At 39.7% G+C, this 20,573-nt stretch overlaps 3 protein-coding genes and 2 pseudogenes across 4 annotated transcripts in view; all 5 read right to left on the reverse strand.

Moving 5' to 3' along the window:
* Positions 1 to 57: 57 nt before the first annotated feature.
* Positions 58 to 6,691, reverse strand: LOC114279270 (receptor-like serine/threonine-protein kinase SD1-6). Of its 2 annotated transcripts, none has more exons than XM_082895772.1 (8): positions 5,394 to 6,691; positions 5,041 to 5,142; positions 4,743 to 4,942; positions 4,403 to 4,613; positions 4,047 to 4,284; positions 3,786 to 3,939; positions 3,351 to 3,664; positions 58 to 711 (listed from the first exon to the last, which is right to left on the reverse strand). In XM_082895772.1, exons 1-7 carry the CDS (start codon positions 5,545 to 5,547, stop codon positions 3,353 to 3,355), a joined length of 1,371 nt encoding a protein of 456 aa, XP_082751898.1. In that variant the 5' UTR covers positions 5,548 to 6,691; the 3' UTR covers positions 58 to 711; positions 3,351 to 3,352. The 2 variants fall into 2 exon arrangements, with proteins under 2 accessions (XP_082751898.1, XP_082751897.1); XM_082895771.1 differs by lacking the exon at positions 58 to 711 and adding an exon at positions 728 to 2,479.
* LOC145802722 (G-type lectin S-receptor-like serine/threonine-protein kinase CES101 pseudogene) lies at positions 1,966 to 2,673 on the reverse strand (annotated as a pseudogene).
* On the reverse strand, positions 5,374 to 6,594 carry LOC145789098 (G-type lectin S-receptor-like serine/threonine-protein kinase At1g67520). Its single transcript, XM_082895774.1, has one exon. The coding sequence runs from the start codon at positions 6,592 to 6,594 to the stop codon at positions 5,605 to 5,607; it is 990 nt and encodes a 329-aa protein (XP_082751900.1). The 3' UTR covers positions 5,374 to 5,604.
* Positions 6,692 to 6,955: 264 nt separating the features above from the next.
* Positions 6,956 to 7,703, reverse strand: LOC145802925 (patatin-like protein 7 pseudogene; annotated as a pseudogene).
* Positions 7,704 to 11,967: 4,264 nt separating this feature from the next.
* Positions 11,968 to 20,573, reverse strand: part of LOC114275342 (G-type lectin S-receptor-like serine/threonine-protein kinase CES101) — a 52,751-nt gene continuing 44,145 nt past the window's right edge. The window contains exons 2-3 of the mRNA XM_082895773.1: positions 12,785 to 12,835; positions 11,968 to 12,206 (exon numbers count right to left, since the gene is read on the reverse strand). Coding sequence (XP_082751899.1) covers positions 12,825 to 12,835 — 11 coding nt within the window. The 3' untranslated portion in view covers positions 11,968 to 12,206; positions 12,785 to 12,824. The remainder of the gene's footprint in view (positions 12,207 to 12,784; positions 12,836 to 20,573) is intronic.

Below are 20,573 nucleotides of genomic sequence, written 5' to 3' on the forward strand. Positions count from 1 at the left end.
AAAAAAAATATTGAACCACTAACATGCACACAAAAGTAAAGGGTTCATAAGCAATGTATCATTTATGTTACCTAATAAATATTTTACATATGTTACAAAAATATTTCAAAAAGGGGTCCTGTTGAACCCTTGAGTTGAGCCAGGCATCGCCCATGCATACATAGAGAACACAGAATGCAAACGGCAGAGAGAAATATAACAAGAGACTGAATGCTAACAAACAATATTCAATTGAGTATTACAACTAATATACAAGTATAACGAAATTGTAACAAATTACAACATTTTTATAACAAACTTGAGAATTGGAGATCAACATATATGGATTTAGAGAAATGGAAAACCACCTCTCATTTTTCTCCGTTTCTTATTTTTATTTTTTGTAGGTTATACAGGGAAGAACCATACCTCTATCTCCCATCCATTGTAGTAGAGGAAAGTCTCCAATGCTTCTCCGACTTGCATTTGTGTAATTCTCTCTACAACATCTCTTCCAAAGACAAATGTTGGTTTCTTGGGTACTGACAAAACTGTTTTGTCATTGTTTAACATAGAAATAACATCTGACATGGTTGGCCTATCTACTGCACGATATTCCACACATAAGAGACCTACATGAATGCATCTCACCAATTGTTGATTTACACATGAATTGCTAAGCATTGGATCCATGAGATCTAGTACAGTATCTTTGTTCCATAATTCCCATACCTGCAATAGTTGTTTGTTTGAGGAAAACAAAACTTAGGGTTGATAATGATATCACACCCCTTATATATTAATTAACCCAAGAAGATTACAAGGAAGGAATCAAACATATAATCTAAATAAGGAAACAAATAATAGAGTAATCTAACATATATTCTAACACTCCCCCTCAAGTTGGTGCAAAGATATCTCTCATACCCAGCTTGTCAAGTATCTCATGAAAAGGTTTACCCCCAACTCCCTTGGTGAGGATATCTACAAGTTGTTCACCAGATTTCACAAATGGAGTACATATAGTGCCGCTAGTGAGCTTCTCTTTGATGAAGTGACGATCAATCTCAACATGCTTTGTTCTATCATGTTGAACCGGATTGTGAGCTATGTTGATAGCAACCTTATTATCACAATATGTGCATGGAGTCTATTTGGCCAATTCCCAGATCACTCGATAACAACTTTATCCATAAGAGCTCACACACACCTTGTGCCATAACTCTAGATTCAGCTCCTGCACTAGACTTGGCATCCACATTCTATTTCTTACTTCTCCAAGTAACCAAATTTCCTCCAACAAAGGTATAATACCCTGAAGTGGACCTCCTATCAGTTGTTGATCCTGCCCAATCAGCATCTGTATAAGCTTCCACACTTAGATGATCATGTTTGGAAAAATAAAGACCTTTTCTAGGGAAAAATTTCAAGTATCTCAAGATTCTTATAACTGTATCCAAGTGTATTTTACGAGGAGCATGCATAGACTGGTTAACCACACTAACGACAATAGCAATATCAAGACGAGAATGGGATAAGTAAATGAGCTTACCCACTAGTATCTAATAACTTCCCCTATCCACGGTTGCTCCCCCACTATCATCACTAAGTTTCTGACTAGGCTCCAGTAGTGTCACATGCTTTGCTTCAAAGCATCCATGTTTCCTTCAACAACTTAAGAACATATTTTCTCTGACAAATGAAAATCCCATCTTTGGAATACCCAAAATACCCAGATCTTAATTCAAACGTTTGGTAGCTGTTCCTGCACTCAGGCTGCTTCCACAGTTCACATCCTTCATCTGTGTTGTACCCATAACAAGGATTAACTGCTGCAATCATAGGCCTATCTCCGTCAGATATTTGGCCCTCGTAATCTAACAACCATCCTGATATTACCTTTTGTTCCTCAGGTGTATAAATTGGATCCTTTATGAGTGCATAACTGAAGTACTCCTCATCCATGGTACTAACATTAGTGAATACTTAATTGAAATTTGAACTATTTGTCATTATAAAATCAAAGTCTTTGTTGCCCAATATCCCACTAGTCCAATGTATCACCCCTCCTTGCTTAACAATTAATCGGCGTTCACTGGGATCCCACTCTAGAGTGACAGTCCCCGGAGCTGGTATCAATCTGCCTAACCATGATGTAAGTGACCAGTTCTGGCCAGTCTGGTGATTGACCCCTAGCTTCATGCCCGGTAGAAGTGTATCCGCAGGATAATCAAAGCTTTCCCATAATACCCTTTTGTTAGATCCATTGTTGTTCACCTCTGTCATGATGAAATTGCCGGAGTCCAACAGAGTAGCAGATATGTTGGTGTTGGTTTGAGCCCCATATAGCTCAATAGGACCTCCTCCAATATGTGTGATAATCAAGTTTCCAGCATTGTCTATGGTGAGAACACCTGAATTGTTAGCAATAGGTGTGTTTCTGTTGCCGACCCATACCTTAGAGCTTGTTGAATCATTGGTGTACCATATTCCTAAGTAACTGTCATTGGAAAATATTGATGGTAAAGAATCCCAGTGTGAAGATCTTTCCTACAGAAACTAGATTAGTTGAGGAATTGAGCTTATCGCCTTGGTTTGAGTGTGCTGACCCCTTGATGCATCAAGAGAATCCAAGAAGCATAAGATGATGAGAAAGAAAATTATCATGATCATGAAGGTTTCCTTGATAGCCATAATCAAATGCGCAATTCTAACTCATCGGAGTTACAGGCTACATCAACATGTATATATGAAAATTCTTAAATTAATTCATGGCCGGCTGGATTAAATTGGTAAGTCAATCCATTCCTTATATTAATTTATGTTTTTTTTTTCCCCTATCAATTATCAGATTATTAAATGCAGAAGAGGCAAAAGCAGGTTTCATATATGCATAATTAACAATGGGAACTTGGGAAGTCAAGGTTGTCACATACTGTTTCTTGCTTTTTTAATTCAGTAAAAAAAATTCTATTGTTGCAGTTTTCAATTTCTTTGAATGGCTCTGGGATTATCTTATTCTCTTGACTTGCAGATACCGGTCACGAGGAACTTCTGTCTCATGCTATTTTTTATGTTGTACACATAGATCTAATCTGTTGATGGCACTCTACAACAATTATAAATTGTTTGTGAAGACCATTAACTCAATGTTCATAGTCTTCTAGCAATAAGCACACTATTTGCTGATTATAACAATGAGGGTTGGATCAGCAAATCAAAAAAGCACATAAATTTCCAAAGTAAATTTATTATAGATGCATACTGTAAATTCTAAACTGTACATCCACTCTTTATAAAATAACATAGCACAAGATAGTAAAATTCCAAGAAATTGCGAAGTAAATGAAGCAAATAAAATGAATTAATACCCTTATCGTGCTTCCATTATAGATTTGGTCAAATCATTTACAGAACAATCTTCTGACCTCCTCCCATCTGAAATTGTTGTGCTAGGCACATTTCTTCCAATGAAAAATGCTGGTTGTCTCGGAGCAGGCAAAACCACAGCTTCATTATTAAGCATAGAAATAACATCCAGCATCATAGGTCTATCCATTGCACCTTCTTGCACGCATAAAAGACCCACATGAATGATTCTTAGAAATTGGGTTGTGACACATGAATCGCCTAGTGCTGGATCCTTTAACTCCAACGCAGTCCCTTCTTTCCACAACTCCCATGCCTGAGTCAATACCATTTTCATTTTCATTTACATGCTCATCATGTTAATGTGTACGCATTCAAATTATTTGGTCCAAAAAAAAAAAAAAATTTATTAGACGGGATTAGTTAGACTAACTCACATATCCAGTTAGGTTGAGCGAACGGTTATCAAAATCATAGAAGCTAGTATTTCTTCTACCACTCACAATTTCAAGGATTAAGACACCAAAACTGAAGACATCAGACTTCACTGAGAAAGTTCCTAACATGGCATACTCGGGAGACATATAACCACTGTATATCACATGATTGACAAGTACTTCAGTGTAACAAGATCATAAACAGTGAATAAAGTTTTAAGACTTCAATCCAACTGCATGTAGTATATAGTAAGTACTTACTATGTTCCAGCAGGCCTCTTAGTATTTGCTTCTGTCTCATTTATTTTGAAAATTCTTGCCATGCCAAAATCAGATATCTTGGCGTTCATGTTTTCATCTAATAATACATTACTGGCCTTCAAATCTCTATGTATTACTCTCATTCTCGAGTATTTGTGAAGGTAAAGCAACCCTTGTGCAACCCCTTCAATGATATTCAAACACTTCGTCCAGTCTAGTAGCCCCCTTTTAGCTGGATCTGTCTCACCCAAGAAAAAGAAAAAAACATCAGTTACTAAAACAGAGTATAAGTGGTTGAATAAATGAATTTAAAATTATTGAAAATTCACATAGATAAGGTCATAAATATTGCACACCAAAGATGTATGTATCCAAGCTATTGTTCCGCAGGAATTCATATATTAACATTTTTTCCTCTCCATGAATGCAACAACCTAGAACCCGAACAAGATTCGTGTGCTGAAGTTTGGAAATAAGTATAAGTTCATTCTTGAACTCTACAAGCCCTTGACATGATGTTGTTGAAAGTCTCTTAACTGCTATTACTCGCCCCTCTTGTAACTTTCCCTGTTTGAAAATTATCGATGATTGCTTAATATTGTACAAAGACTTATCAACTTCTTCCTTTTTAATTTAATTTAATTTTTTTGTTTATTGTAACTAACCAACTTCTTATTCGACAGGATTCGTGGTTACCTTGTAAACAGGCCCAAAACCACCCTGTCCGAGCTTATTTTCTATTGAGAAGTTATTTGTAGCCTCGACAATGGATGCAAAGCTAAGTATCTTCAACGCATGACCTTCTGTTCCATCATCTTCTCCATCATTTGCATTATTAAAGTTGTCTGAACTTATCAACTCCTGTAAAAACTCTTTTTCCCTCCTCTTCTCCTCTACTGGGAAAATTATTAGCCCAACACTAACCATCAACATGCATATTCATCATATATAAAATGATCATTAAGCTAATGTAGTTATGGTAAGACATTTATACCTTCTAACCTAAGCTTTCCCATTCTTAGATAGCAAAAGGTACCGAAAATGAGTACAAGTAAAGAAATAGCCACAGCAATGACTATCCATGTCCATCTTTCCCCTACAAAAAAATAGCATTTACTAAATTGATCAGTAACAACTGCATAGAAATTTTCACATTTTTGTGTTGCTGAAAGGTAGAAGAAAAATAGAATCTGCAACTAGTACTACCAGCAATGTTTGAATCAATGATCCGTGAACCACAAGTGACTTGTGTAATGTTTTTACCCACTGTACGTGGCAATCAAGAAATGAGTAATAAACCCAATGCAATGCAGAAAATTAAGAATCACAAAACAAAAGACAATAAACCTCTAGATGAATTCCCTTGAACCAGAACATATATGGGCACGGTATTAGCGTAATCTTCTTGATACTCCAACTTTCCAGTCCAAGTTATACAACCTGTTCCATTGCTATTGACATTAAAACCAACACAATTGCAATTGCTCCAGCACCTCTCCATACAATCACTAAGGCTTAAGCTCGAATTATCATCATAATTGCCACGAGCATTGCTGGGTTAAAAAGTTGCCCTCTTCTGCACAAACTTATCGTCACTGCTTCGGCACTCGGGCAACTTTGTAACCACACACCCATAATCAGATTGATGATACCCATAACAAAAATCAACAGGTCCAATGGCAAGACTATTAGCACCATGATGAATCATTCCATTTGGAGTCAACATCCACATCAATAAACTTCCATTTAAACCACTGAAAGTGAAGTACTTCTCATCATTATTAGATATGTAATTGAGGATGTAACAGTACCGAATTGGAGGACCACTCAGTGCAGGTATAGATTCAAAAGTTTGACTTTGATTTCTCAGAAGCCCACTAGTCCAGTAACGCTCTCCTCGCCGATAAATTACCAACTGTCCTGACTCTTTGCTGGGTTCCCAATTCATTGTGAAGGCCCCAGAAGTCGGGAAATAATCACTGAGCCAGGAAGTGAGAGACCAGTTCTTCTTCTGCCCGGTTGCAATGCTAAAACCAAGTTTCATACCGGGCAAAAGCGTGTCAGTAGGGTGATCAAAGCTCTCCCACAAAATCCGATCACCGTTTTCATGATCAGTCAGAACAAAATTGCCAGAATCTTGGAGTGTAGCGGTTACATTGTTGGCGGCAACTTGATCAGAAATGTTCAGAACAGTCCTCCCTCGGCTGGTAATTTTCAGAATTCTGGTGCTGCTGTCAATGGTGAGAACACCAGAATCGTTTAAAGGGTTGTTTGGATTGGCAACCCATACTCTCCAAAGTTGAGAATCTTTGATGTACCATATCCCCAAATAACTGTATTTTGTTTGTTTAACAGTGAAGAATCCTAAGGTGAAATTTCCACCTTGGGACACGAGAGAATCAGCAAAACTGATCCCTTCGCCGGGTCTGATGGTAGTGATTCCTGATACAAGAGACGAATCAAGTCCACCAATGAAGAAGAAAGTGAAAGAGAAAGTGAAGATGACAAAGAAAATTGGATTGGTACAGACTCCTTCCTTGATTGTCATAACCAATTTGTAAAGAATGATAAAGAATGAAACTCTTCACTAGATATTGATCAGATAAACTCTTCACTATTATGGGTATGGGGTGATGATAAAGAATGAAACTCTTCACCATATTGTTAATGTACACCTCCTACACCACTAAAACCTACCACTACCACTACACACCTCCACTACTCCTCACCCACTCCACCTACCACCTCCACTATACCTACTACCACCACCCACTCTACACCTACTACTCCCAAAACCTCTCTATATATAGGACTTGTAATATACAGATAAAAATATCAATATACACAACAATCTTGTAAATCAATATATCAATCAATAATATATATCCATTTATTTTAACATGGTATCAGAGCAAGGTTAACAACTTAACCATTCTGCTTCACCGGCGGGCGGCAGTCTCGCTTTGGCCGCCCGCCGGACCTCTACACATCTGAGTTGGCTCCGCCGACGAGGTCGTCTCTCCTCATCGTATGCATCTCGCGTTTTCCAGATCTGTTTTTGCCAAACTTTCCATTGCCATTTGCTTGAATTCGAACATAATTGCTCGTCCTAGACTGACCGAATGCCATAGAAACAGCTTGATCAACCAAGTCGGAAGCTCCTTCTCCGGCAATTTGAACCGCCCGTCTCGCCGGCGATGACGTCAGATCTCCTGCACCGAAATCTGACTCTCCGTTTCCAAGAAACACTACAATGAGGTCCTCCACACCATTACAAAATGGGAACTCCTGCTTGTTATTAAGCACGTGCGTAATAGCCGCAGCCGTTGGATTATTCATCACAACACCACCACCGACGGCGGCGATCTTAGTCTGCCGATCGACCGAGCTCATCTCAACCGCCCCAACCACCGTCGGATCCGCCGACGTGGCCAAACACACGTCCGCCATCTTGAAATCATAGCCGTCGATCTCCACAGCATCCGCGCGCGAAAACACGAACGGCGATCGCGTGGTGAGGTCGTAGCAGGGGATCAAAACCGCCTTCACCGTGTCCTTCAACGTGGACTCTCCGAAAACTTTCCGAAACATCTTCTTCTCGATCATCACAGTCGTCTCTCTCTGCATCTAGTTGATCTGTGTTGTTTGTGGATCCAAAATGTCAAACAAATCACCATCTAGTTATGGAACCTCCCCCACCACCGCCACCAGCAGCAGACGGCCGCCGCTTCCGCCGCCGCCACCACCGTCAACCTTCATCTCTCGCGCCACAGCCCAGACTCAATCCCTACTGGCCACGGGCCGCCCATGGACAGAGCTCTTCGACTTCTCCTCCTTCTGTCGTCTCTACAGTCTCACTCTCTGTCGTCTCTACAGTCTCACTTCTCCTCATCTTGCATTTTTTTTTTATTTATTAACCTCTCTCTCTCTCCCTCTTTTTCTTGTGACCCACACTCACACACACCCACGGGATTTCTAATGCCAACATGTTTTTAATCATCACACACATACACCAGCACATACACAACCCACACAACAGAATCCTTTCTTTTCTTTTCTTTATTCTCCACTCACAAAACATTATCATCACTTTTACGCCTCACCCACGTTGCTCCACTTTCTTTCTTTTATTTTATTTTATTTTTATTTATTTATTTATTTTCTTAAATATAAAAAAAAAAAAAAAAAAAAAAAGAAGAAGGAAGAAGACGAACTGCAAACTCATTTTATTCATATCGGGCCTCACCCCGATCACCATTTTACACAAAAAAAAAAAAAAAAAAAAAACAACACCCACAATGGGATTTTTCTTTTCCCTTCTCTATTCTACTGCAGGTCTCTTCTTCTTACTTTTATCTTGGGTGTCCCGTGCCAGTCCGGTCTCCGTGTTTCCTTGTCCACTGGGCACGATCACTACTCCCTGCTCCTCCACTGCAGCATATGGCGGCCCTCCAAATCGGAACATCACGGTGGCCTTCCGCTTCAGCTCCTTGTTTTCTGCCCTTAACACGCTTATCTCTGCTCGCGCATCCTTATACATGCGTTGGAGCAGAGCCAGCTGGGAGTTTAAATGCTGCACCTCATTTGTCCTACTCTGCAGCCGGTTCGACAAATTTGTGACCGCCGTCATGCTTTCCACACATGCCTTCAAAGTATACTGATTCGCCTCCACATCCGTTTGCACTGCCATTTTTTGCTCCACAGACCGCATCGGAAAGTTCAGAGGAGCAAACCCAGCGGTGTTTGGTTGAGGTTCACTGGCCACCGCACCAGTTCTCTCTCCTGTGGACTCGTTGAGATCGGGAAAGAGAGTGAGCAGCCCACGGGACGACGAAGCCATTTTCTGGGCAACAGCAACAGAGTGTTACAGCCTATCTCTCTCAGCAAAATGACCTCTCTTTCTCAGCAAAATGAAGAAGTTTTCAGAGGTTTCTCTCAGTTTTTCTGTCTCAGTTTCTGCCTCCTCCGCTTCGGTTTATAACGACCATGACACAGAGACAGCCACGCGCATCGCGCGCCTTTTGACACCGACAACCTGGCACGCCTTTTCATGGCACACCTTTTCATGACTCGGGCACGTCTTTTGATGACACGCCTTTTGATGGCACACCTTTTGAGGGCACGACTTTTGAGGGCTCGATATCTACATCCATGTATATTTTTTGGGCAGCCTATATACACCCTCATACAGTGTCTTTTACACCGGCCAGCTTTATCAATCCCTTTGTTTCAACCTCAAATAGGTTTCTATCTTCACACCTATTTGAGTTTGAGGGGGGGTTATACACAGTATCATGTATAAGTCACTCATGGCGCACTCCCTAAGTCGCCCCCTTGGTACACCACCACAACATTCTACAACGGTCCGACATGACCCCATAAACTGTCCCGACATTGATTCCGGTCAGCTTCTACAACGGTCCGACATGACCCCGTAAACTGTCTTCTACAACGGTCCGACATGACCCCATAAACTGTCTTCTACAACGGTCTGACACGACCACACAGTGTCTGCTACAACGGTCCGACATGACCCCGTAAACTGTCTTCTACAACGGTCCGACATGACCCCGTAAACTGTCCTGCTACATCGGTCCGACATGACCCCGTAAACTGTCTTCTACAACGGTCCGACATGACCCCGTAAACTGTCTTCTACAACGGTCCGACATGACCCCGTAAACTGTCCTGCTACAACGGTCCGACATGACCCCGTAAACTGTCTTCTACATCGGTCTGACACGACCACACAGTGTCTGCTACATCAGGTCCGACATGACCCCGTAAACTGTCTTCTACAACGGTCCGACATGACCCCGTAAACTGTCCTGCTACAACGGTCCGACATGACCCCGTAAACTGTCTTCTACATCGGTCTGACACGACCACACAGTGTCTGCTACAACGGTCCGACATGACCCCATAAACTGTCTGCTACATCGGTCTGACACGACCATACCGTGTCTCCTATCCTGTTTTATTTATCAGTTTATTTTTCTGTTTTGTTACTCTCTTCAAACTCAAGTTGGTTAGTTCCTATCCTCCTTGAGTTTGAGGGGGGCTGTTAATGTACACCTCCTACACCACTAAAACCTACCACTACCACTACACACCTCCACTACTCCTCACCCACTCCACCTACCACCTCCACTATACCTACTACCACCACCCACTCTACACCTACTACTCCCAAAACCTCTCTATATATAGGACTTGTAATATACAGATAAAAATATCAATATACACAACAATCTTATAAATCAATATATCAATCAATAATATATATCCATTTATTTTAACACATATATAGCTCAGATAGTCAGGCAGATGAAAATTTGTTAGCTGAGTGTGTCAAAGTGTAGACTCTAGTTGTCCCCTTGAGATGCTGATCGCATTAGTCAATGTGACAATGCAAAAGTTTTCACAAGCTGCCCAACATGTTCCCGTTTGGGCAGTTTATTTAAGCCGCATTAGTGCAATTTCTAGTTATTATTTATTAGGTAAAATTAGTTTAAACAAATTGAAAAAATAAAAAAATAAAAAAAATTGATCACCTAAAAGTTAGGGGGAGATGTGCTTTTGACTTTTACATGTTGATTCTCAACTATTAACTTAAATTACAATAAACTACACCAAATAGGTCTATGGTGCCCAACACCATGAAATTTGTATATTCAAGTGATTTGTCTGTTCGATTATGTTTTGTGAGAAGAAAAGAAACAATTGAAATGCTCCAAGATATTAGAAATTTATTGGCCTAGAGCATCAATTTGTTCACACAATGTAAAAATTACACAACACTTGATTGGCTTATTTGGGCTTTTGGTGGGATCATCTTAGTCGTTCAACCAATATAATGCGTATTGTCCACACTTACGTGTACAAATTTACACTCTCAGAATAAAATTGTTAAAAACACATTAAAGTATTATATAATAAAAAGTGATGAAAGTGATATCCAATTTTATGGGTTAAGAATTTGATAATCTAGAGAGTGAATAGTGGTCCATGAATATGTCAACAGCAGCGTTAGGTGCACAGTTTCAAAACTAAGACACGACACCTTTTCTTTCTCTTTTTCTCTTTCTTATCCTTCGTTCTTTTTTTCCACACCTGCTTCAATAATTCAGTCGCCACACTTGACTTGCACATTATTCTCATGAAGAACAAAGTGAAGATGTGAAAGAAGATTGGATTCGTAGAGACTCCTTCCTTGGTAGCCATAGTCAATTTGTGAACAAGTTTCGCGATAATGGAGCTCATGAGTTGGGTTTTGACTCCACTGGTGGCTATAAACAATATTGTCCGTGTCAAGTTTATGACAGTGGTCCATTATGCCTTCGTTTGGGTTTGGAATGTGAGTTGGTTTTTTGGTTTTTTAATTATTTTAATTTGAAATTAAAAAGTCTCGTTTGGGAGAAGTTAAAAAGTCTAATTTGGAATAAGTTTTTTGATTTTTTTGACTTTTTGTAAGAGAAAAAATGAAATAATTATGGTTTGGATGTGATTTTTTTTTTTTTGTTGGCTTTTTAATCTATTTTGTCTTTTTGTGACTAAAATAACAAAAAAAAAATTATCCCAAACATAGCCTATATTTATGAAAAATGTTTGGTAGCTCGAATTTATAATCATTTTACTTTTTTTTTTCCACAACTATCAAATTAACCACCACCACACAAAAAAAAAAAAAAAAACAACTCTCCTATCACAACTATTTTAGCCAAGCTAAGATAGTCAAATAACCAACTTCCCAAACAAAGCCTATGTATTAGATACGATCATTAGATTTTTTTTTTTTTTAAATAGATTAATGATAGAATTATGAAGATAAGTTATATTATTATGGAATTAATATAGGATTTTTTTTGATCGGGAAGAAAATCATCATTGCAAAATCAGTAAAAAATCAGATCAATCTCGTATAACAGTAGTAAAAGATCTCATAAAGAGATAACAAACCCTCACAAAGGAGATATACAACCTCTACACAGGGAGGATTATTACAGCAAATAATCAAAATAATAAAAAAAGCAAATTGAAAACAACTAGATTCAAGTCGTCAAATGTATCCAAAACTCCACTACACTACAACCTTCAACTTGAAATCTGAAGACCCCACCTCCGCTGGTCAAGATGAAACATTGAAGTTGAGATAATCACCTAGTGTAAAACGAATATGTTAAACAACGTTGGTCTTCAAATTGTGAAAAAATCTGAAATCATATCTTAAAGTTTTGAGTGCGATAGGATTAAGAAGAATAAGTCATACTACGAAATAAATCAAGGCATTTAGCCTAATAATTATGAAACACTACTTTGTAGTGTGAAATTTTATGTTCAATTGCTCTGGAGAGGGATTTAATATTCCTTGTAGGCTTTATTTCTATTTATATCATAGAATAAAAAGGGAGTATGATACTATGTTTTGTAAGGATGAGATAAAAAAGTATAATTATTTTTTAACATTGAATGAAAGTAAAAAATAATTTGGTGAGGTTTATTACCACAATCTCTATGGTATTACTTTATCCCTCATCTTTTCCCATGTAATCTCCCATAACAATATTAAAATTATCTAAAAATTTAATAATGAACTAAACAAAAAAAACGAATTAAAAATCCAATGAGGTTAGATGTTTTCCATACTCAATCCCCCATTTCTTATCCCGTAATCAAATATAATAAAATTCTAGGAAATTGCTAAGTAAATGAAACAAAAAGTTGATCAAATCGTTTACCTTAATTCTAGGCCTGGACCTGGAGCATCGATTATAAAAGTCAAAAAGTGTCTGCAAAAAGTCCATTAAAAAATTACTAAAAAAAAAATCCAATACCCAAACCACTATAAGGAACAATTTCCAGGGTGTGTGGTTTGTCAATTCATGTGTATGCCTAAAATTAAGGTTTTGTTTGTGATAATTTAAAAAAATTAAAAAATTAAAAAGTCACTATCTTATTTAAATTATATGATCTTATTTAAGTTATATCACTTCTCTACTATATCACTTTAAACTCAACTTATATTTCATAAAAAATAAAAAAATACATTTGTTTAGACCATCTCAAACCATTCCTAAGTTAGCTTAACAGAGTGATGCGACAATACATAAAGCATGTTTGATATAGCTCTCCAAAAATTAAAAATTAATAATTAAAAAAAATAAGTCCAAAACACTCTTTTCTTGTTTGATGGATTAGATTTGATGAGATTATTAGTGAACAGATTGTTAATGGGAGGATTGTTAATGAGGAGATTAAATAAAAGTGTGTTTGTTTTGATGATAGTATGGGATATGATTAGTGATGGAATTGTTAAATTATTTTTATATAAAATAAATAAATAAATTATTTCTATATTAAAATAAATTAAAACAAACAGATGCACTTGGTAAAAATAAAATTAAATTAAAAAATAAATTTTTTATATAAAATAGACTCAATCCCCTCACTATTTTCTTAATTTCACCTAAAATCTAGCCAAGCTAATCCCCCATGTGAGAGAATTCATATTCCTATGAAACTAGTAGTCCCCTTCTATTTTTGTCAACCAAACATGGGCTATGTAGGGCCTACAGGATTGGTAGTCCAATCCCTCCACCTATGGAGCCAAATAAACATGACCTTAACTTTCAAATAGCAATTTTTTTAACTTTTTAAAGCTATTTCTACCTAATAATTAAAAGCTGTACTAAATAGTCAGACTCTCAAAATAAATAAATAAAAACTACACGTAGTTCACATAAACTACACCAAACAATCCATAGTAAACAAAATAAGGTATGTTTGTTTGTTTGTTATTTCTGCACTCAGGCTGCTTCCACAAGTCACAGCCTTCATCTGTGTTGTACCCATAAGAAAGATTAACTGGTGCAATCATAGGCCTATAATCTAACAACCATCCTGATATAACCTTTTGTTCCTCAGGTATATAAATTGGATCCTTTATGAGTGCATAACTGAAGTACTCATCCATGGTGTGTGAGTGATTTTTTGATCAGACTGCCCAACTCAGTATTCAGCTGGAGAACACTAGCAGAATAGATGACACCTGGCTAACCTGTAACAGAAAGAGAAGATTCCGGTGGTGGTTCGACCACCCGGGGGCACTCCGACAATCAAGTCAATATATCTCTCAAAGATAATCAATAATGCTAAACTCAATGCTCAAAGCATAAAATTGTGTACCTTAGACCCATGGGGGTGCCTCTCTTTTATAGTTTCCTCAATCCTAATCCCAATAGAAGCATGACTTCTATGGATTCCTGTTTAGTACTTACTTTGGACTCCTTCAGAGATAAAGATAAACTCCCTAAGAGCTTTATCCTTATCTTGGCTAAGTCTCCTCTTTATTCTAAGACTCTTGTCCCTTATCTGCTTATCTCGGATTCCGATATCTTCGGAGATAACCTCGGCTTGACCGAGATCACCTCGGCGTCATGATCTGGACACGTGGCACCTCGGCTGACATGTCGGCGTCACCATAGCCACGTGTTGGTACTCAGAAAATATATCCCCACAACTGCCCCCTAGGTTCTATTACCTTGGCATTCTGAGGTGATGGAACCTATATCTGTGCTTCCTTTCAGTTCGTCGGCTTAACGGCTTCTAGCCGAGATCATCATTTAAAGGCTGACATGCCTTCTTTAAAGATCAAGACTTCTAAGTGCCCTTCTTTGTTTGTGAGCTGTCGTGCACAAACAACTCAACTGTTTCAGCCACGCGTCTTCTTCTTACTGGATCGTACTCCGGACGCGCCTGTAGATCATTTTTGCGCCTGTATGCGCCGCCTGACGGATTCGTTTTTCTAGAGTCATTGATTTCCTTTTTGCCGCCGTTTCAATTTTAATCAAAACTTTTTCTTTCCCCCGTCTTTTCACTTTACTCTTTCTCGTCTGAAGCTTTTTCTCTCTCGTTCTTGCTTTACCCTTCGAAATCCTCCATTGCTCAAGCTTCCAAAGCTCTGCAACCACCATCGTTCGTTTTCTTTGACTAAGTTCGTGCTGATTCTCCCGTCCGCCGCCGTCATCTGACCTCGGAAATATTCAACACCGGCTTCGTTCTTCCTCTAGTAATACACTTATTCCTTCTTATTCCAGTTTCTTAATTTTTTCTTGAACTTGTTGCCATTACTGCTTTGTTTAAACATTCAACCTGTGAATCATATATTTGAGTGTGTGATTTTGCCCTTGTCCATATCTTGAACATACGCATTGTTTCACCACTTCCCTGTATTTTTGCCACTGTTCTTGGCCCTATACTTCGTGTATTCTTTATGCTCTTGATAGACCATCTATGTTCTTGATTCTGAAACTCATTTTTGTTTCTGTTTTTGGTGTCTTTTCCAGATTCATGCCTTCAGTCTTCGATTCCATAGACTTAGGTTTTGGGATTTGTCTGTAGAACCCATAATTTAGGAAAAAACTGAAACGAACTTCCTTTAGATCCATACAAACCTTTATCAAAGTGTACTTTTAGGTTTTTTAGCCGAGGTCCTTTAAACCTTCCAAAAATACTTCTTCCTGAAATCTGATATCTCCATTTAAGCCGACATCATGGGCATGTGGAAACATAGAGTAAACACCCCATCTAAACTAGAATTCTTTAGACAAGAGTTTGAAATCCCAGCCGACGTCCATCTGAGGTTGGCTGGGGATGATGACTCCATCATGCCTACTGATCATTCCATGCCCTTCCCTATGGTAGCCTTCATTAAGTGTGGACTTCGGCTCCCACTCAACATCCTTTTTCGTGAAATACTTCATTATTATAAGTTGAACCCAATGCAACTTTCCATCAACTCCTATCGAACCATCAATGGTATCATAGCCTTAGCAAAACAAGAGAAAGCTAGGATCACATTAGCCGATATCCAGTATTGCTACACTATGTGTGGCCTCAAAAAAGACACCGGCTACGTTTACTACCTCAAGCCGAGGTCCACTGAATACAAAATTGTCGCCGACCTCCCTGACTCCAACAAGGGAGCTGGGGATTATTATTTCATTACTTCGGGGAACTGGGAGTTCGCCCCAGATGAAGACCTTCAGCTCTTCCCTCTCCTTCGATCAGTCTTTGTAGAGGGCAATGGTAAGAGCCCTGCATTCATACCTACTTGTTTTTTAAAGTTTTGTGTACTTCATCTATTTCTTAGTGTTTGTTTTTCTTGCAGCTGTTCCTAAGCCACCAAAGAACTTTCGTCAATCCTTCATTCCCAGCAAGAATTTGAAGAGACTCTTGGACCTGCCAGTTCATAAACGAACGGTGCCTCTGCTTCTCAATTTTATTCCAACGTACAAGTCAGCTTTTCCCGACGTTCCTCGGAGGAAGAAGAAAAGCCTTTCTCCACCCTCTGCCATAATGCCACAGACCGCATCCACATCTCGGACAGACCAGGGGTCAACCTCTGATCAAGCCGAGCAACCGTCAACTTCAGCTCCATACTTGATTCCAATATCCCAACGCCACCGTCGATGCCGAACAGTTTCTACTGCCGAGATGGGTCGTCCAAAACCAATTGCAAAAGATCTCTTGGCCAGCATCCCTTCTGATATTGATGCACAACCAACTCAAACCCTTCCTCCACCGAAGCCGAAAAGAATAAAAAAAGCTCAACTAAAGGCTAAAGTTACTCAAGTTGAGTCTGATGATGCTTTGCCAATATCCAAATTGGCTGAGAGTGACAAATCTCAACCCTCTGCTGGGAAGAGGCGCTCTGAGGTCCAACTATCCGAATCGCCAAAATCGAAGAAGCCGAGATCATCTTCTGCAACGACCTCGGGGTCTAAAAAGCCTGCTGCCCCCTGGGCCCGAGAAATAACCTTGGAAGATAAGCCATTCATGGCCAATGATAGCGCCGAGGATATCAATGTCGGCGTTGCGCTCAGTACTGCTCTGCTTCTACCAGGCGACCTGGAGCGAAACGCCGGGTTCAGCGAGTATGAGAACTATGCCTTGATGCTTCAGCGTTCTGTCCAAGTAAGTGTCTTTCATCTGGCACTTTTTTCCTTCTTTTTCATACTTAGAAATTTTCTAATAACTTTCGTTTTGTTTACTTTCAGGCCATTCAGCATGGTCATTCCTTTTCAATTCAGTCTTTTGAAAACCGGGAGAAATTGGCAGAGATGAAGAAGGAGTTCTCTTCTCTTCAAAAGACCAATAAAGGCTTACAGTAAAAAATGAAGAAGCTGGAAGACCAAGCTGAGGCCGCAATCAAAGCCCAAACTGATGCCAAAGAAAAGGCTGAATCTGCCGAGGCCATCAGGAAGGTCTCTGAGGCCCAAAGAAAAGAGGCCGATGAGAAGATGGCCTAAGCAGAAAAAGAGCTTCAAGAAGCCTTGGCCACCAAAGAGGCTGAAATTAAGGACGCCGCATACGCTCAAGGCATGGCCGATGTCACAGAGCCTTATGAACTTCAAGTGAAGCAGGCATGCAACAAGGGTTTCACCCTTGGTTGGATGTCTCTTCTAAAGAAGCTTAATGTCCCTGAGGACTCGCCCTTCAGAAATGCCGACCTCATTCCTCTTCCATTCCCTCCGGCCCCAACTCCAACTCCTGCTCAGTCTGGTAATGAATCTGATTCTGAGGATGAGATCGAGGAGGAAGTTTTGGTAAGGAAGTCCAAAGATGCTGTTGGGGCCAAGTCTCCTCCTCAGAATGAGCAAGTCCTGGACTTGACTCAAGATGAGGAGGATGAGGATGTTCGCAAAGATGCTACTTCCGAGAAGACATCAGCCGATGTCACCATTGCCGAGAAGAGTCTTGAGGAAACTTTGCAAGAAATTGATGCCGAGCTTGCGGTAGAAAAGGCGGCCGAGGTGGCTTCTCAACAGCCTTCTGAGGTCCAAACCGAGCCTGTTGTCGATGCTGAGGAGTCTTAATTTTCATGTCTTTTCTTTTGTACTTTGTTTTTCTTTGTTTTTGAAACATTGTAAGCCCTCCGTATGGCCGATGTTCTTTCTCTTTATTGAATGCTAATACAACTTTTGCATGTACCACTGTCTTCTTTTGACTGCTTTTGTGTGATTCTATACTTAGAATATTCTGTATGTCTTTATCATATTCTTCATTCTCTATGCAATCTTCTCAGGGTGACATACCTCGGATAAACAAACTTCTCGGTTTAATTTGGCTTGTAAACTTGTAATAAGTGTTGAACATCATATCGGTTTGACTCAACTTGTAAATTGCTACAAATTTCAACAAATATTTAAACAATAATCTGGGTTTAACTTAACTTGTAAATTGTCCACAAATTTCAGCAAGTATTAAACAAATGATTTTAACTTAACTTGTAAATTGTCTACAAATTTCAACAAGTGTTAAACAATGATTTTAACTTAACTTGTAAATTGTCCACAAATTTCAACAAGTGTTAAACATATTCTTCTTCTTTCTGCCCCCTAATGTGAACCTGAGTTCCACTTGGGTTCTCATTATGCATGTATTCTAGAGACAATGTCAAGTATCTTGAAAAGAGAACTGAATCTTTATTTATTTACTTCTGCAAATGGCAAAGGAACAAAGAAATTCTAATGATAGAAAAATTTCAAATTACAAGTGTTCCAAGGTCTTGGCAACTCTTTGCCCTCATTATCTTCAAGCCGATATGCCCCATTACCTAGTACCGAGATGATTCTGTAGGGTCCTTCCCAATTTGGGCCAAGCTTGCCCTTTCTGGGATCCTTCTTATTGCCGACGACTTTCCTCAAGACTAGGTCGCCAACTTGAAACTCTCTTGGATTGACCTTCTTGTTATAAGCTTTTGCAAGTTGCTGCTGGTATGCTGCAAGCTGGATTACAGCTTTCTCTTTTCTTTCTTCTAAAAGATCCAGATCTCGGGCTAAGAGTACATCATTAGTCCCGTTTTCTACTCCCTAGGTTCTGATTCCTAGGATGCCGATCTCCAACGGAATGACTGCTTCTGTGCCATAAGCCATGGCGAAGGGGGATTCTCCTGTTGATCTTCTCGGCGTAGTCCGATATGCCCAGAGTACATTGGGCAATTCGTCTACCCACTTGCCTTTTGCTGCCTGCATCCTCTTCTTTATTCCATCCAAAATTACTTTGTTGGATGCTTCTTCTTGTCCATTACTTTGTGAAAAGCTTGGGGTGAAAAGTAGTTCTTGATCTTGAACTTTGCACAGAAGTTCTTGATTAGCTTGCTGTCAAATTGAGTTCCATTGTCTGCAACAATTGCTCTCGGAATCCCAAATCTAGTGATGATGTTTCTCCATATGAAGTTCTTGACATCCACATCTCAAATTTTGGCAAGAGGTTCTGCTTCTACCCATTTTGTAAAGTAATCTGTTGCTACCATCAAGTACTTTCTTTATCCAGTTGCTTGGGGTAATTGCCCAACGAGATCCATGCCCCATTGGGCAAATGGCCAAGGACTGGATACAGGGTTCAGGTCAGCAGCTGGCTAGTGTATCAAAGGTGCAAACCTTTGGCATTGTTCACACTTGTTCATGTAGGCTTCTGCATCTTTTTGCATGTAAGGCCACCAATACCCCTGGGTAATGGCCTTGTGAGCTAGTGATCTGCCCCCAGTGTGGCTTCCACAAATTCCTTCATGGATTTCATATAGAAAATCTTTAACCTGCAAAGGGTGTACGCGCCTTAAAAGGGGTCCAGTGAAGGACCTTCTGTAGAGATGTCCTTTTGCTGTCAGACTGAATCTTGTCGATTTTAATCTGATCTTGTGTGCCTCCTTGCGGTCATCTGGTAGCTTTCCTTCCTTTAGGAACGTAACAATTGCGTCCATCCAGCTTGGTCCCATGCCTACACACATTGTTTCATGCTCCGTGGTTATTGGTTCAATGCTCGAGCCTGACAGGTAATCAATCATTATTGTCCTTGCTTTTCCAGGTTGTACTGCGCTAGCTAGGTTAGCCAACGCATCGGCGTGGCTGTTATCATCTTGGCTTACCTGAAGTAGTCAGCAGTTCTGAAACAAGGCTGATAGTCTGATGACTTCCTTTGCGTAGGCCGACATTCGTTCATCTCGGGCTGTAAACTCGCATGTTGTCTGGTTAACTATTAGTTGTGAATCACAAAAAACTATTACCTCATCTGTTTGCACTGTTGCTGCCAACTTCAGTCCTGCAAAGAGTGCTTCATACTCTGCTTCATTGTTTGAGGCCTTGAACCCCAAACGAATTGACTGTTTTAGTACCTGCCCATCTGGGGATATCAATACTACTCCTGCCCTCGCTCCTTGCCAGTTTGAACTCCCATCAACAAACAGTCGAAAGGAGTCGCCGATGTAAATGCTGCAGGGTCTGAGTTTGTCCTCTTTCCTTTGTTCTTTTGCTTTTGGTTGTGCTTCTCCTTGCTTGGTTGGACATCACTCATCCTGGCTCAACGGAGCCCGATGTTCGATGGATTCTGGTGTGAACTCGGCCACGAAGTTGGCCAGAACCTGGCCTTTGATTGCTGTCCTTGGCCTGTACTCCAGCTCATACTGGCCTAAGGTGACTGCCCATCTGGCTATTCTTCTTGTCAGGTCTCCTTGTTGCAGTAAGGACT

Source organism: Camellia sinensis, chromosome 11 (genome assembly GCF_055761805.1).
Source record: "Camellia sinensis isolate YWXY chromosome 11, ASM5576180v1, whole genome shotgun sequence".
Classification (NCBI taxonomy): domain Eukaryota; kingdom Viridiplantae; phylum Streptophyta; class Magnoliopsida; order Ericales; family Theaceae; genus Camellia; species Camellia sinensis.

Excerpts from the sequence above, each read along its gene's own strand:
- LOC114279270 (XM_082895772.1), bottom strand. The coding sequence starts at position 5,547 with ATGGAGAGGTGCTGGAGCAATTGCAATTGTGTTGGTTTTAATGTCAAT. Across the intron at positions 4,614-4,742 it reads GTTTTGGGCCTGTTTACAAG|GGAAAGTTACAAGAGGGGCG; the intron begins GTAACCACGAAT and ends ATTTTCAAACAG. Across the intron at positions 3,665-3,785 it reads CGCTCAACCTAACTGGATAT|GCATGGGAGTTGTGGAAAGA; the intron begins GTGAGTTAGTCT and ends GTATTGACTCAG.
- LOC145789098 (XM_082895774.1), bottom strand. The coding sequence starts at position 6,594 with ATGACAATCAAGGAAGGAGTCTGTACCAATCCAATTTTCTTTGTCATC.